Source organism: Carassius auratus, chromosome 1 (assembly GCF_003368295.1).
Source record: "Carassius auratus strain Wakin chromosome 1, ASM336829v1, whole genome shotgun sequence".
Classification (NCBI taxonomy): domain Eukaryota; kingdom Metazoa; phylum Chordata; class Actinopteri; order Cypriniformes; family Cyprinidae; genus Carassius; species Carassius auratus.
The window spans coordinates 2,295,042-2,311,538 of NC_039243.1; the positions used below are offsets into that span (position 1 = coordinate 2,295,042).

Below are 16,497 nucleotides of genomic sequence, written 5' to 3' on the forward strand. Positions count from 1 at the left end.
TGCATCCTGACACATGCATGCCTCTAAACGTGAACCGGATCAGAACAAGAAAGCAATTCTTTCTAAAAAAGGAAGAGAGGTTCTTATGGGACTTTCTTCATTATTTCTTTAAAATCAACATGAAATCAAAATTTACCCTGTTTACTTTCCTAATGCACGTTCCTGGTCGTATTGTTCTTGATCCATCAGTGTTTGTTGTTCCAAATTTTACAAAAACAAATTGTTTGCCTTCATAATCTTTTATCAAAATGAAATGGCTTGCTCTGCCTCTGAAATGACTTTCCATTTTGGCTTCATGGTCAAATGAATGTGCCAACTGATATCATTTCCATCTAAAACAACTTTTTTTTTTTTTTCCTTTCTAGTGTTGGCATAATTAGCAATAGTGCAGAACAAAGTGTAAACGGTGCAGTGCAAGTCCACTGGAGCTTATTACCTGTTTATATTGAAAATGGTACTTAGAAAACAATGTTTTTAAATGAATTGATTCAGACATCGATAGCGTCCTGTATTATTAGACGCTGTGTTGTATCTAGTGCTGCTAGGTCATTTTAATGCATGTAACAGATACTAGGCTTAAGACTGGAAAAACAATTTCCATGTGGATGGTCTGATCTCAAGAGTGTTAGTTTAAAATCATATGAGAGGTCGTAATATAGCATTCATAAGATTACAGAAGAGTTCTCTACCTTGGGGATCATCTCAATTGCTTCAGGAAAATGGGACAGATTAGGATTGTTTATCTGAAATGTGGGAAGCTTGGATGTCGATGAGGGTCTCAGTTACTCATCAGACTTGTGGCCAGACTTATTCTCTAAGGAACTGTTTCTCCCCTTGGTCAAAGGCTCAAAGCTCGCAGTCAGTTCTAGGGTTTCTAAGAGATCATTATAGGGTTAATGATATCTCAGATCCTCTTCCTCTCCTTCTGAGTGCTGGCAAATGTAGCCCCAGACATGCCCTCAGCAGACTTCAATGACATCCTTCAAGTTCAGCGAGCAGAGAGCACCATTGGCAAGCCTGTTCTCTGGAGTCCAATACTGAAGATGAAAGGTATGTCTGGAACAGATGCAACATGTGTTCTTGTGCATTTGTACCAATTCTGTAGAGTCCACGATAGGGGGGGGGGGGGCATGTTCCACTGAGCATCTGTGATGCTCTGTTGTGATGTCTGTAATGCTCCTCAGTGACAGCATTTTTTTTTTTCGAGGTAGCTTTCCTAGTAGTGTTTTAAGTCAAAATTACTACTATAATGTCTTTGACTTTGCCTTGTAGAATGAAATTGGCAGCAAGCTATGTCTTCACCTAAAGAGTATATGAAAATGTGAACTCATAAAAAAGTGAAATTGGGAAGGCTGACATTGTTATTAAGTTTTAGCGTAGGGGTATGGGGGGACTGTAATGGAAATGAAACTGTATAAACCTGGCCTAAATATGATGCATTTTGACTCATACTAAGGAATTTATTCAGTGAGGGTGCCTTCCAGAAAACTCATCCAAAATAGCTCCGGATGCTGGTATCAGCTAAGAGGATAAATGCTTACCTCATTGCCAAGAAAGGATCTAGTTGTTTTTGTCATTGTGTCAGTTTTGTGGTTTGATTCAGGAAACACTAGGCTGTCAAGAGATTGCGTGCTGCTTTGGGGTGTCGGAAATGATCCTACTGTATAATGATGCACATTTTATAATTGGCAACACACTGTTGACTCACATTTGAACTTTAAAATAATGGGGTCACCATCATTATCGGGATCCCTTGCGTGCATGACATCAAATCTTGATTTTGTTACAGTGGACATGGCATCCTGCCCTAAGTGTTAAACCCAGCTGCTTTCTATTGTGATTCATACAAAGAGACTTTCTAGCATTAGAGGTGAAGGATTTTTTATTGGTTAACAGCACAATGTGTCTCATGTCTGACCACTGATGATGACTTGATGATAAATGCATACAAGAAGTCATCACTTTCCATGAATCCCTGTCCTACAGAACCAAATGTGCTCCCTTATCGTGGCCATTCTCATTTTAACTTGTTCTTAAAATGTCAAGACTTTTTTTCTTCTGTTGTAAAATATCTGCAAGCTGTTGGATGCAATCTGTGTTTAATCTTTACATGAAATTAATTGTGATTAATATGATTTTTAATTTTTAGACTAGCAGGCAAATGTGGATAATATAAATATAAATAATAATTAAATAATACATTTAATAAATTGATAATTTAATAATTTAGTAAATCATTTCTAATTATTAATCAATTAATAAAGCTAATACTAATACTGATAATAATAAATGGATGTTTCTTTTGTAATATTAGAATTAAGCAATCCATAAGATTAGATAGCAATAGTGAAACAATGAATGCATTTCTGTGTCATGTGCCCTCAGACTTCATGGTTCCCATTTGTATCATTCTCCCATCAGTCTCTTTTTTTAGTTGCCACTGAAACATAAAAATAGGGCATTGTATCTGTGTTTTTACAATTACCAAACCTGAAGTTTGGGACTGACTCACACGTGAATGTGTCCGTATGCTGAACACCACACATTGTTTCTGGTAGGAAACAGACCAGTGTGTTATCTCAGGAATCACCGAAAACAAAGGCATGGAAGAGGCCACATACAATAGTCTTGTTCATACTCTTTTTGTGGTGTTTGAGTTTCCTGAATAAACAGAAGGGAGTCAATGCAGGGAGAAGCAGTCATTTCCTACAAGGATTATATTTTTCCTCTTACCGCGATTAGTGCTATTTTCTTTGGTGTGCGGTACAACTGGATGTTTGCAGGTAACAGTGTAGGTTTAAAAATCTTGTTCAGCAATGTTTCAAATGTTCAAGTTTAGTTTACTCATGAAAGGCCTTCAAGTTTATACTTTCAAACCATCTAGCTGAAAAGCTCTTGTTTGTTTCGAGGATCTCCTTTGAAAATTAGATAAGTATAGGGAGGCCTAGAAAATCATTGCTTGTAATTACCCAGCCAAAAATTGTTATTGTATGTAAATAATAGGCTTTTCAACAAAAAAAGTAAGAGTAAGGGATGCTCATCTGCTGTAAACTTGGTGTTCTGCTTCAATTGAACAACAAAAGGGATAAAGTGGTAGAGACTGGGCCAATATCAAGACCGGCCTCCTTAAAGAGGGATGAGGAATTCTGTCGAAGCTCAATTCAAGTTGTGTTTTCTCCCGTTTTTAACACTTCCACAAGTTGGGGAGGGTGCACTTTTTTATCGACGCCTTGATCATACATGTGGGTAAACTGGGCATGTTTCCTGGAATGTCCCAGACAGCGGTATCATTTTCCATCAGGGACTTTGGGCTGTTTTCAGATGCTGTTGGTGTTTTCACACTCCTTACAAACTCATTCTGCTGGAGATTACGGGGAGGTCATGACTTGGGTTTGAATGCGTTGGCTGGGGTTTCTCTTGCTGAAGACAGACACAGCTCCTTCTTCACCCTGGGTTACACCCATCAGCTTACTGAGGAAGCAGTACTGTCAATTGCTTATTGCAATTGATTATGTTGCTGTTCATTTTAAGACCACATCTGATGAGGAAGCAGTGTTTTGTAGGGTCAGCTTGACTAAACACAATATAAAATGCTACTGGTATATGGTTAAATTAATCTTTTGTAGGTTTTTATTGTAATAATGTAGTAAGAAAACATCTGCTATTTGATATGTACAAACAGGTGCAAGTGAAATAACCTAAAACAAAAAACAATGGAAAAGCTAATCACGTATGTTTATGATCGCTGATTAGATTTTCAAACATTGATTCAATGCGTAAAGTCCAAGACCATCTTTTCTTAGCCAATGAGAGAGAGAAACATGCAATAAAGCAACTGATATTCCTCTTAGTCACTCTGGGATATATCCAATATGGTATGCTTAACTGTTGTAGTGGAAAGGCGATGTTCTATTCCAGAACAGTGATGAAGCCCTTTTTATAATGTCTAGCTCTGGTTTAACTCTCTTTTGTAAGTATAACTCTAGTGTTGCTGATGAAATGAAAATACTGTTATCATTTACTCACCCTCATGTCATTCTCAAACTGTCCTTTTTTCTTCTTTGGAAAATAAGAGAAGATATGTTGTGGAATGGTGGTTGGTTGAAATTTTTGGCTGAACTGTCCCTTTAAGGGTTACTGTGGTTCGTCTCTCTTAAGGAAGAGTTTTCTTATTTCTTATTTGCCACACCTGTGGCATCATCCCATAGGAAAAAGTTAACAGAACTGTGACAAATTGAAATTGTGTAACATTACAGTTCTGTGTAGCAAAAGTTGACAGGCTGCTTTTTCACAGTTTAATCCTGTTCCTCTGTCTTATAAGGAACATTCAGAGCCAGACCTGATGGAACAGTTGCGTTCAGCGGGTAGCGTGGACGAGCTTATGAGGATGGTTTACCCCAGCTACTGGAGCATGCTGAAGTGTCGTTCCAAGATGGGATCACGCTTACCTCACAGAGATCACAGCTCCACAGAAACAAGGTCGGAGGAGGCCTCCTATGCGGCTGCTTTCATCAATCTTGATATTTTTACAAGTGAGTGACAATTTAGGACCGGTACAGGCTGTGCTGGCATTTTTTTTTTTTTTTGTCTTTTTTTTTTGTCTCACCCTGAGACAAAGTTTCTTTAGGATGCCAAGAATGTATCAGGCCATGATCTGTACTTACAGTTGGAGATCATACAAATCCATGCATTTCACTGTTGGCCTTTTTTAATGTGTCTGTTCTTCCTGTTTTGCTGCGCTTCCTCCAGGTATTCAGACAGAGTGGAGAAACACCCTGTGCATGCCGCGCCAAGTTTGTTTAGATGTGGGGAAAGAGTTTGGGGCAGCTACAAACACCTTCTATAAACCACCCTGCGTGTCTGTCTACAGATGTGGGGGCTGCTGTAACAGTGAGGAGCAAGTGTGCAAGAACATGAGCACTTCATACGTCAGTAAGACGGTGAGTTTTGCTTTCAGCTTCTGTCTGCATCCACAGATCTGTTTGTGTGAAGGAGGGATGGAACCAAGGGTGAGCAGTATTGACATTTATTTTTAAGCTTCATTTTACATCACTCATATTTCAGAATTTTTTTTAATCACTTTCTGCACAATGGGATAGCATTTTTTTCTACAAAACCTGAGTTTATTGAAAATACTCTCCCAAGTGGATACATTTGGAAACATTGATTTTGCAGTGTAGAGTGTAAAAGCGGAGGTATTCGAAAATTATGCATGTTTGAAAATAAAGCGTGTAGACATGTGACACACATTGTCCTGGTAGATATTCACTTTCATACTGTTGCTAAAGCTATGTACACTCTTCATATCACAGTCCTGCAAAAATCTGTTAGGTCTGTCTAATCTCAGTGATCTTTTTTTTTCACGTTTTCTGATGTATCAGTGTAGAAGATAAACTTTTAGAAAATGATTGAAATCACCAATTTGGACAGAGAGAGTTTTGAAACAAAGACGCTGTTTTCAAATGTATCTGGATTAATGTAGATATAGACTTAGGTTCAGCACACTTCTGGTTTAAGCCTCGCTCACATCTGGTTCTATCTGAATACAGATGCAGATTATTTTCCATTGCATCAAATACAGATACATATACAGGTAATTTCTTCATTGCATACCCTTAACTAACACCATATAAATCCATTTCTTTTTGTAATAACATAGTACATTTGAATAATCTTCAATCAAAATGTTTATTACTGCTTCGAATAAAAGCGCCTGCTTTTGTTTTAAAGCCTACTCCCAGTGTAGACTGAACTCAGATGATCAGTGAAGCTTTGATTTAAAGAGTTGTGGACGAAGCAGGGGTTTGGTTGGAAGGTCATGGCTGTGAATTATTTGCAAGAAGGCCCACTTTAATTGCCCACTTATTTTGGGTGGGCTGACCTTTGCAGGCAATGGGTTCTTCTCATGTGATTTAAACCATGACATCCTCCCACCAGTTGAGTCTTCTGAGCAGGTCAAGGTCTCCATGTCCACGCTACTGCGTGAGAGACGTAAAACTCCCATTCTGGGCACAAAGCCTGAATAGCAGATGCAATGTGAAGATATTTGAAAATATCTTAGTAAGATTTGGATTATGAAATTATAAGCTCCAGGTTTCACTGAAGAAAAATCAGGCTCAGGAGTAAAATATGCATTACGTAGATGAACATGGTTGTGATTTGAATTAATGGTATTAGCTATGATAAGCTATTCACATTAAGCACAATGCAATGTAATGAAAAATAACTAAAAAGAGTGGAATATCTAATTTTATATCTGTGAAGTAACTCTGACTAGTGAACCTGTTAGCTTGTCATCAGTCTCAGAGAGAGATAGAAAACATATTAAATGGACTTCTGGTTTGGTCTGACCCTTGTTTCACCTGCACATACGTATTACTAGTAGACTGTTAATACTGCTCTGAAGTGTTTTTAGCATCAAGACTGGGGGGCTGACACGTTTACAGGGTGAGCAAGTGAAGCTTTTGGAATCACTTGTCCTGTTAAAAGCAGTTAATAACTAAATTATAGAGTTCTGCGAACATCAAAGAGAATTATTGTTTTTTCCCCAAGATTTTGACCCCATTATTTTTTTTTTTTACATCCTATTACATTCAGTCTATGCTGAGAATAGATGGGTTGTTAATTGTCCATTGTTCTTGATTGATAGTATGTGTTAATGGCCCTTTCAAAGATAGTAAAAATAGGATTCTTATATCAACGCTGTGGAAATATATTGTCTATGCAGTCTGGATTGAGCTCATCCATTACTGTACATTTTCACAGATTTTGGATGCTAAAGCAATTATTTAGATGTACAGTACCTATGCAATTAGAAAGTGGCTACATGACTTTGTGTTAATAAAAAGCATAGAAGAAGGAAGCAGTAGAGAGGAAACTATGTTTAAGTGAGCCAACCAGTTGGGTCAGAGACAGACTGTAACATATAATTCTCTTTCTCATCAAACACAATTCACTATGTGTGTCTTGTGAGTAAACCAACAGGAGTTGATGTGGGAGGTTTAACATTCCAGAGGTTTTGGAAACTTGTTTGTTTGTTTGTCTGTCCTGTTTTGAATTGCATTTATGTCATCGGTGACTCAGCCTCATGTTATTCCAGGCCTATGTGATTTTCTTTCCATGTTCTTTTCCATGCAATTACAATTGTCAACTGAAGCCTTCAAACTTAAAAAAAAAGGTTATATTATCACCATAAAAGTATTATCACCATAAAAGTGGTGAGTTAACACTCATAGCACAGAAGAGAAAGTTTAGCGGGGAATTTATGATGCTGTAAGGCATCAAAGCACATAAAATATATAGGACAATTGGCCCTTTGCAGGGAGTTTGATTGACAGGGATTTGACCAATCATAAGAAAGTAAGAAAGACATGTGCATTGGGAGCAACTTGAGGGATGAGTAAATGATGACTGTTATCATGGTAAACTGTCATTTTAAGGAATTTGTCGAATCATGTAGATTAGTCAGAACCCATGATGCTTTTAGGCATAGCTGTTCTTTGAAAGCGCACATTCAACATAAATTCCTTGGAATGTTTCCCCATAGCTGGAGGAAGTTTTGATTTATTGGTCTAACAGTATGTGCCTGCCTTGCAAATTGTCTTTCACAAGTTCCCCATTACCCATTTCCCCTTACCAGTTTGTTTGATCAGACTGTAACTGTGGTTGTGTCTGTACACTGATTTCGCAGAAAGGCTCTGTGCAATCACAGTTGCGCAACTCCTTTAGACATAAATCCATTCATTAATCCTGATATAAATTTAAACTCATTTTGACATCCAGCATACTCCTTAAAGTTTAATTAACCCTTCTTGCAGTTTCTCATCTTAGCCCAAGCTTTATTTCATTGAAAATATGACCTGTCTTTCATTTTCATTCTGCAGCTGTTTGAAATCACAGTTCCTATGAAGTATGGGCCCAAGCCAGTCACCATAAGCTTCGCCAACCACACTTCCTGCAGCTGTTTGTCAAAACAGGATTTGTACCGACAGCAGCACTCAATAATTCGAAGGGCCTTACCAGAGTAAGTGTTCACACTCCTTCACATTTCCTTAAGCGCTATTTTTGAAGTGTGATGATGATTTTTGATGATTTGACGGAAGGCTTAAATTTTTCTTTTGCTTTGAATATTTGAGAGTTTAGAATAGAATGTCAATGTAGATTAAAGGCCTTTCTACACTGGGCGCTATGCGGAAAAAGTGAACCGAACGCGAAACGATTGTTTGCCTTCTGCTAATTCACACCTGCATGCTAGGTGGTGCCGACCAACAATGCATTTTTCTTCAGATATGCAACTTGTATAAGAGATAAACTATCACACCAAGACATTTAATATACTGACTTTACTGTATTCCCTGTTTGTGTTGGCCCTGTGTAGCATCGCATCAGCGGATATGTGGCTACACTGATGTGTGTATTTTGGATGTAGTTGCATACCCAATGACGTGCAGTAGCTTATCAAATTGATTTTCATATTGGTGGTGTGGTGTGGCCACCCATTGTTAAGGCTGATAGAGAACTTCCTGTCCATCTTGTGTTTTAGGAACTTTGTCCGGCAGGAAAATCCCTGTAGGGAATCTTAATGAACTTACCATGCAGTGTTCAGACAGTGATTAACTAATCAGCACCGACAAGTGAGCTACAAAGCACATGTATTTTTTTTTTTTTTTTTTGTGGCATGATGCAGAAGCCTATTCCACAGCAGGCCTGATCAGAAGGACTGATTCCAGCATATTTTTGACTCTGGATAAATGCATGTTATGCATAATACAATGCATATTAATTACAATATGAGTGAAAAACTATATATATATAGATATTACTAGTGTTAACCATTTTAGGCTGACTATATAGGATGTAATGTCCCCCTGACTCATACTGTATTTACATTAAAAAGCTCACAGTAGTTCTGCAAGAGAGAATTTATTACTTGCAAAAACTCAAGTCAAAATACTGTTTGCAACTGTGGAGCACACTGTATCTTCTTCAGTGTATTGAAATGCTTAATTTGATATATAGAGCAACACTGATGGCCTTGCATTTTAGTCACCATTTTCTTCTAGTCCCAAATCCATTTTCTTTATTTCTGATCCCTCTGCCACTTCCCTTGCTGCCACAGTGAAAGACAGAGGGGGCATTTAAATGAGTGTAGAGCAGAGAGTAGACACATGGCAAAACTATAAACTGAGAAAGAAGATTAATCAACAGTAAAACTCAGTAAAAATCAGGTGGAAAGTTCAGCGGGGCTGAAGTTTTCCAGAATGCAACTTAGCATGCTTAGCATGTATTACTTAATATTTAATCATTATCTAATGTACCTGTTATTCAGATTGTCATGAAACTTGTACATTTGCTTCTATATTTGTAACTAAATGCACATGAACTGAATGCATTAACTTTTACCAAAATGATATGGCTATTGTAGATTTTAAGATATTTCTGAAAGATTGACTACAACCACTTCACTAAATACTGAATATCCACAGTGAACTGTATATTTTCTTGTTGTATTTTAGCTGCATTATATCTGGTATTTATCAGATTATATAATTGTACCATAAATCGTAATTTGTTCCCCAAAAATCAGATTAAGAGAATTACTTAGACATTAGGAATCCCTTTTTTAGACCATGAAATATCAATTCCAATGAAGCACTACTAAACCATCCCTTTGTTTTGTTTTGATGACTTAACATTGCTGTACAAAAGCAATAAATCACTGGACGTTGCTATATTGCAGTTATTGAAATGGCTGTGCTTTGAAGTCATGTTTTTGCATGTTAGTAACCATGATGTGGCTCAACCTCCATTGTGTTTTTGTGTAAATATTTAAGGCGTTGATTGCAAAAAGAAAAGTAGTTGCAAAATACTATCTTGAATAGATTTGGAACCGTGAGTCTGTTTTCTATCTCTCAGTACTTTTTAAAATGAAGCACAGCCCCTGTTTTCAACCCTGCGTTGTTCCCTTGCATACTTTGTGTAATGTTTACCATTTTATCCTCTCAAAGAATGAAGGATTTGTCCATTTGACTGTTCGTGACAGAAGTTGACATGCTTAACAGTGACTCACTGGTACACGCAATGAGGAAAGGAGAAGAAGAGTGAAAAAGACTTGTTAATAATGCACGCTTTGTGTGTGAAAACAGCGCCTGCTCTTTCTGTGTAGAGGAAACCTATCGATCCCACATGTGTGGCAAGGGAAGCCAGTTTGTTGCTCCATTGCTCAGAGATCTGTTTGCAAACAAGAGGGGAAGCATCACAGAATTGTTGGCCATGTTGGGAAAGTCAAAGAGTGACACATTTCAGAAATTGGCCTTTACACAAACAGTGCAGTGCAGTTGCTCTTCAACATCTGATTACTTTGTTTACCAAAACACTCCCTGTCAGATGGAACAAGAGACGTGTTACCTCAGTAATGAAATATGAACTAGCTGACAGCGTTTGCTTGATGTCTTTTGATGCTGGTTTCTCATTTGCATTGCACATTTGGTGTTGTACAATTTGATCAAGACATTACTAGCACTAGGCGTATACCAGTTTAGCTACATTAACCTCAGTGATTGTGAATGTCTCCAATTTCTCACTTAACACCAAACCGCATTAATAAATCAAAGAATTTAAAGTTAGTTAATCCAAAAATGAAAATTCTGTCGTCATTTACTCACCCATAAGTGGTTCCAAATCTATACAACTTACAAATACAAATCAATATATATTTTTATGGAAACTTTTTTACCTCTATTAAAAAGTATTATCCATCAAAACTGTGATGGTTTTAAAAGTCCATAAAGATGAAAGTAATCCATATGAAACTTCTGAAGTCTTCTTAAGAGACACAATTACATTTATATTTTATAAGGCTTTTATTCAAGCACGTTTCATCTTCTATTGCCTTGTCAGACATACTCTGATTATGAGAAGAACAAAAGTATCAAGCATTTGGAATGGCATGAGGGAGACAAATTGATGACGCAATTTTCATTTTTGGGTGAACTAACCCTTTAAGTATCCATCAAATATGATCACGTGTCATATTGAAACCTGTTAAAATGCTAAAAAGCAACCCACCAGTCTCTCTGAAGAAAATAACTGTTTATTGTTATGCGTTTCAGCACTCTTTTTTCTTAAGCCATCCCCTGTCAAAATGATTTGCAGTATGGGGAGTAAAAAGGAAAGAGGCATCATCCCCCCACTAGGTCCTGCACAGCCAGGCATTACTTAAGAAAAAGCAGATGTGTTCCTAGGGCGACCTGCACTGTCGAAGTGTGTTATGTTTGAAACCGAAGTGTGTTATGTTTGAAACCGAGGTTTCATCTCCTCATTCCTCTCATGTTTTTATGCAAGTGGGGACAGCACATAACGTCTGCGCATGTTAGGATGCCACTTTTCAGAGATGGAGAATTCAATGTGGACGTGCAACTTTACCTTTAGCTGACGTCATTTATTGTGTACTTGTTTGTTTTTTTATTGTTTACAGCTCTCTATAAAGCTGTAAAGGTGAACAACCGGGCTGGGGACTTACTGTCTTGCAATCTCATCCATATTGCACAGTGCGCTTTCTGAATTTGTTCTTGAATAAAACAAGATTTTCATTTAATCTGACTCCAAGGCCAGATTAATTCAAGATCACTCCAGGTTTGAATGCTTTCAGTTTGATTCTAATCATATATTTGGAAAAATCCTGCCCGAACCTGTGCCATCTGATAAAGACAAGGGCAGTGTGTGACACTGGGGGTTTAACACAGGGTGGTCCACTTAAAGCAAGGTGTTAACAAAGTCTCGCCGTTCTCGCTGTTTGCTGTAAAGGAGAAAACATACACGTTTAACCTCAGATGCATGGTCTAGAGCGTAACGTAGCATATAAACCCTGTTGGTGTTATCAACACTTGTGCAATGAAATGGCAGAGGGCTGGTAGTGATTATCAATGGTTGGCTCGTTGTTGTGTTTCGCTGTATTTTTTTGGGGAGGTGATGATTCACTGTTAGGAAAATAGAGACTCTCCAGCAGAAGAAACATTCAGACATCACTGGGGCTATCAAAAACAACTCAGACTACTACCTAATGACTTCTGACCCTCAGATGCTCTTTATATGTCAGTGTGCATGTGTGTTTTTCATCAATTCATCAGGATTTTAATATTGTTTTTCCACTCTTTCTCGTAAACTACTAAGTTCTTACATAACTTCTCAAGAAAGAACTTAACACACCAAGAATTAATGAATAGAATAGTTATTCATACAAAGTCAGTTTGGAGGAAGCTGTGAAACACTTCTGTGAAGCATCTCCTTACTCCATCATTCTGTTGATGCAATGCTTGTTCAATGCACTTTCGATTCTTATAGTCTACAATCCATACAATGTTTTAGCAGGGCTCTTAGAATGTAGACCACTCAATTCAGAATTAGAATCAAAACAAGAAAATAAAAATAGGCAAGTTTAAATAAAAAGTTATAAAGAATTAAATAAGTTATAAAATATGCATATAATATAAATATAACCAAAGCTGCAGTCTAGCACATTATTATACATACACTATGTTCAACTGATTGGACGTGGCTTTTCAGATTGTTTTAGTGCTAGTGTTGCATAATGTGAATTTAATGAAAGAAAATGACTTATTTTGTTGTGAATAATATGCTTTGTGACCAAGTGCATCAAATATGTATATCTTGAGAATATTATAATGTAGAATATTTTTACAATATTTAATTCAAAAAAGTAATTTGTTATGTAATGCTTATATTGCGGGATGTTGAATGCTTGATTCTGATTTGTTGATGGACCTTCTAAAGTTTGCAATTATGGTTAAGGAAAGTGGTTCCAGTCAGGTTTTGGCTGCATTACAGTTCCATATGTTCCAGTTCTAAAGTTGACAAAATCCAAAAGCATTGTATTTGGATCAAATTCTACATTTTAATTCAAACCATAGTTAAATCTGTCTGTAAAGAGTGTGCCTATTGAACAGGTAGAGGAAACCAGATTTCTTGGAGTTATACTAGACATCAGACTTAAGTTGACAAAACAGAAAATATGGTAACAGTTATGGGAAGGGGTCTATCAGTTATTAAGAAATGTGCTAAATCTTTACCACAAATATTGCATTTCTCAAATTGTGTGAACAATGGTTCTTACTTATTTAAATTACTGTTCAGTGGTCTAGTGCATCAAGTAAAGATTTGGAAAAAATACAGTTAGTCCAGAACAGAGCTGCACGACTCACTCAAACTGCAATAGAAGGGCTAATATTATAAGAATGCACAGAACTTTAGGTTGGCAACTAGTGAAGGATAATTATTTCCCTGCTTTGTTTAATAAGAAATATTTCAGTGTCTCGAGTTCCTAATGTGACCTGTACTGTCAACTTTTGTATAGTAGTCCTAGTCATGATTTTAATACCAGGCATGCATCAAAAAGATGTGCATGACCACCTCGAGTGTGCATTCTTTCAAAAAATGTGTTGGCCCATCATCAGTTCTACCTTATTTAAAACATCATTAGAATGATGTTACAGCAAAAATAAAATCTTGCGATAATGCGTACTCATATCTTGATATAAAATTACCTACACAACAGATATGGCTTTATTCTGTCTCTCTGAAGAACTCCTGGTTACAGCAACTGATTTTAATCTCTTGCACAGTTTGTATTCCTGGAATGTTTCGCAGTCCATTATTGTAGGTATGATAAGTAGTGTTTTTTCGGCATTGAGAAATACAGAGTGAAGAGGTTGATGTGAAATATGTAGTTGTTTGAAAAGCCGACCTTTATTTTGGCATTTTAATGTGATTCAAAGGGCAGGCTGACTATCCCTTGTAGTGTAGTTTACATTAACATATGGAAAATTGATATTTATATCCTCTTCATACTTGTAAATGTAAATCAGTTGAGCTGCAGACCTCTTCAGACAGCCCCCAGCAAAGAACGAATCAGCTCCATGTAACAAACAACATATGGGCTTGTTGAATTCCTGTAGAGGTGGAGCTGTGGATTTGTGTCTTTGTGGCCTATGGACGTGTATGGCAGTGTCTAGCTTATACATTATCTTCCTGACACCTTGCTAGACTAAATGGGGTCTTATGTTTTGCGTCACGCAAGGTGCAAGTGCACGTGTTAGTCATCCAGTAGGTGTTCTTCCACCTCGCATGGACCATATCATAAGTCCTTTTAACTCCCCTCTCTGTTCTCAGGAATGTGTTGTCTTATGCCACTGAGAATATGGTAATTGAAAACACATTGAGAATCTTGAGCATGTGTAGTTTACCACTGAACCGTTTCAGGCCTAGTCGGCAATTTGCTTTATTTCACGGTTCTGAAATTCAACAACCTGTTTCTCTTTTTTCTAAGTAAACACCCGCAACATTAATTATGCCAACATCTGTTTGATTAACTTGCATGGAATGTTTGAAGTTTAGAATACAAAGCGGTCTGACATGTAATGGAATTTACAGTGCATTGTGTCAGAAAACTTGTTGTTCTGTCATCAAATATATAACACATACTGTGTTTAGTAGGATGTGATCTCAACACACTCGACACTTGCGTCAGTTACACTACTGTTGCTTTTGTTGCTATAAACAAGCTTATTTGGTGGTTGCTCAAGTTTCCATTATATGCCTTCGGATAGACATCAATATTCAGACTTTTAAGAGTATTTCACACAATTTAGCTGTTTGCATTCTGAACTGCAAAGAAGCTTTGATTTTTACAAACCAGATTTTAACCTCTTTTTTTATGCATCTAATTGTTTAATCAGAGTTAGTTGTTTTTTTTTTTTTTTAACTACATTTAACTCATCTGTGACACGCAAACTACACAGTATTGTCTCAGTATCCTCATATGTTATGAGACTTTCACAATATGGATAAATGGAAGAATAAGGAATTTTTTTTTTTTACATATATTGTCCATTGTTGTCTCATGCATCTTGTAAGATGTTCACAAGAGCTTAATTGGGAGTTTTCAGTCATAGTTAACATGCATAATAAATTAGTACTTTTTTAAAAATTAGTTTAAATTAGTATTTGTTTGTTTGTAATGGAATATTGGATATTTAGAACCAAATGCAAAAGCAGATGTAAAACTGAAGTCAGATTTGTGTGCAGTATGAACAAACCCTTAATAATGAACAGTCCTACATGGGTAATATATCACCCATGCTGTCTAGGTGGAAAAGCAGTGATTTCATGGACAGCCAGACAAGGAGGGTTGATCTATGCATGAGAATGGTGCTTGGTTGGACCTGATCCAGCCTTGGGTCATGCTAACTGGTCCTGACCTCTCACCTTTTAGCCAAGGGAGGTTAATTATAGCGGACCTGTAACTGGAGCTGTTACATCCGAGTCAGTTTTTAGCAGGGTGTAAGACTGAACACAAAAAGACACACACACTTGTACACAGACACACATATCTTACAGTCCAAAGGTTGAGTGGAGACCTTGAAGTCTCGTGTCTCTCTGATCTAGAGGGGAAACCCACATCTGAACCTGGTTTTTCGCTGGATAACTCTGAAGCCAAATCTGCCTGGGGACCTGACATTATGCCCAAGCCACTTAAACTCACAAAAACAGAGAGAAGGAGAGAGTTGAGGGTGGTAAAGAGAAAGGGAGAGAGAAAGGGAGAGAGAAAGGGAGGTGACAAAGAAATAAAAAGCGTGGGTCTGAATGGCCTCAATTAACCTGAACATTCACTTCCACATTTTTTTTCCTTCAAAAGAAAAAGAACAGTTTGTTGTCTGAGGACTTGGGCTTGGAGAGAGAAAGAGTCTGTAGGTCTAAATTTGACATTGTGATTAGCTAAGTTGAAAGTTAACCCACAGTTAAAATGTACAGTCTTCAATTTTTTTGTATGCAAATCACGCATGACTGTTTTTATATTACAGTATTTCACAGTATACTGTGTCAAAGTAATGTCCATATGACAGAAAGGAACAATTCTAAGATTATACAAATCATGCAGTTAGTTAACATCAGTGGTTACATGATGTGATCATAATGATTACAATTTAAGGGAAATGTAGAAGTTGTTATACTGAGTCCCTGCTGAGGTTGGCGTCATCTCTTCACAGGTGTTGGGGTCATCTAAATCTTTGTGAGAGGCTGGAGCTGGCATAATCTTTAGTTACTTCCTAAAGCTTTTTTGGTCATTGCATAATCATTTTTGGATCATTTTGGTTACTGTGTAGGGATGGCAGAAATAATTGAAAATTATTTGGTAATAATAAACTTAAAAACTTAGTGTGGTCATGTCATATTAGCACACACAATTAAATTTTTTACCTGTCCAGTAAAAAATGTCCAGTTTCAGTAATGTTGAAGTGTTGAATATTAACTTTTGCATTCTATTTGAACTCTGTAAATTAATAATTTAATTGACGTTAGTAATGACATGTCTAAAGAAAAAAATTAAAAACTGTTTAGATTAATAATGTTCTTAGTAAATGAGCAAAACAAAGTATTAAATTCTGTTTCCTATACTGAAAATGTGCACAGGCTGTTTGT

General features: G+C 37.0%; 1 protein-coding gene across 3 annotated transcripts in view; it reads left to right on the plus strand.

Annotated features, from left to right (window-relative positions):
• The window catches only part of LOC113112853 (vascular endothelial growth factor C-like), a 32,188-nt gene that overhangs the window by 5,816 nt on the left and 9,875 nt on the right, over positions 1-16,497 (plus strand). For 2 of the 3 annotated variants that reach the window (XM_026278876.1, XM_026278796.1), the window contains exons 2-4: positions 4,322-4,532; positions 4,750-4,940; positions 7,884-8,023. In XM_026278876.1, coding sequence (XP_026134661.1) covers positions 4,322-4,532; positions 4,750-4,940; positions 7,884-8,023 — 542 coding nt within the window. The remainder of the gene's footprint in view (positions 1-4,321; positions 4,533-4,749; positions 4,941-7,883; positions 8,024-16,497) is intronic. The other variant, XM_026278968.1, reaches the window with a different exon arrangement.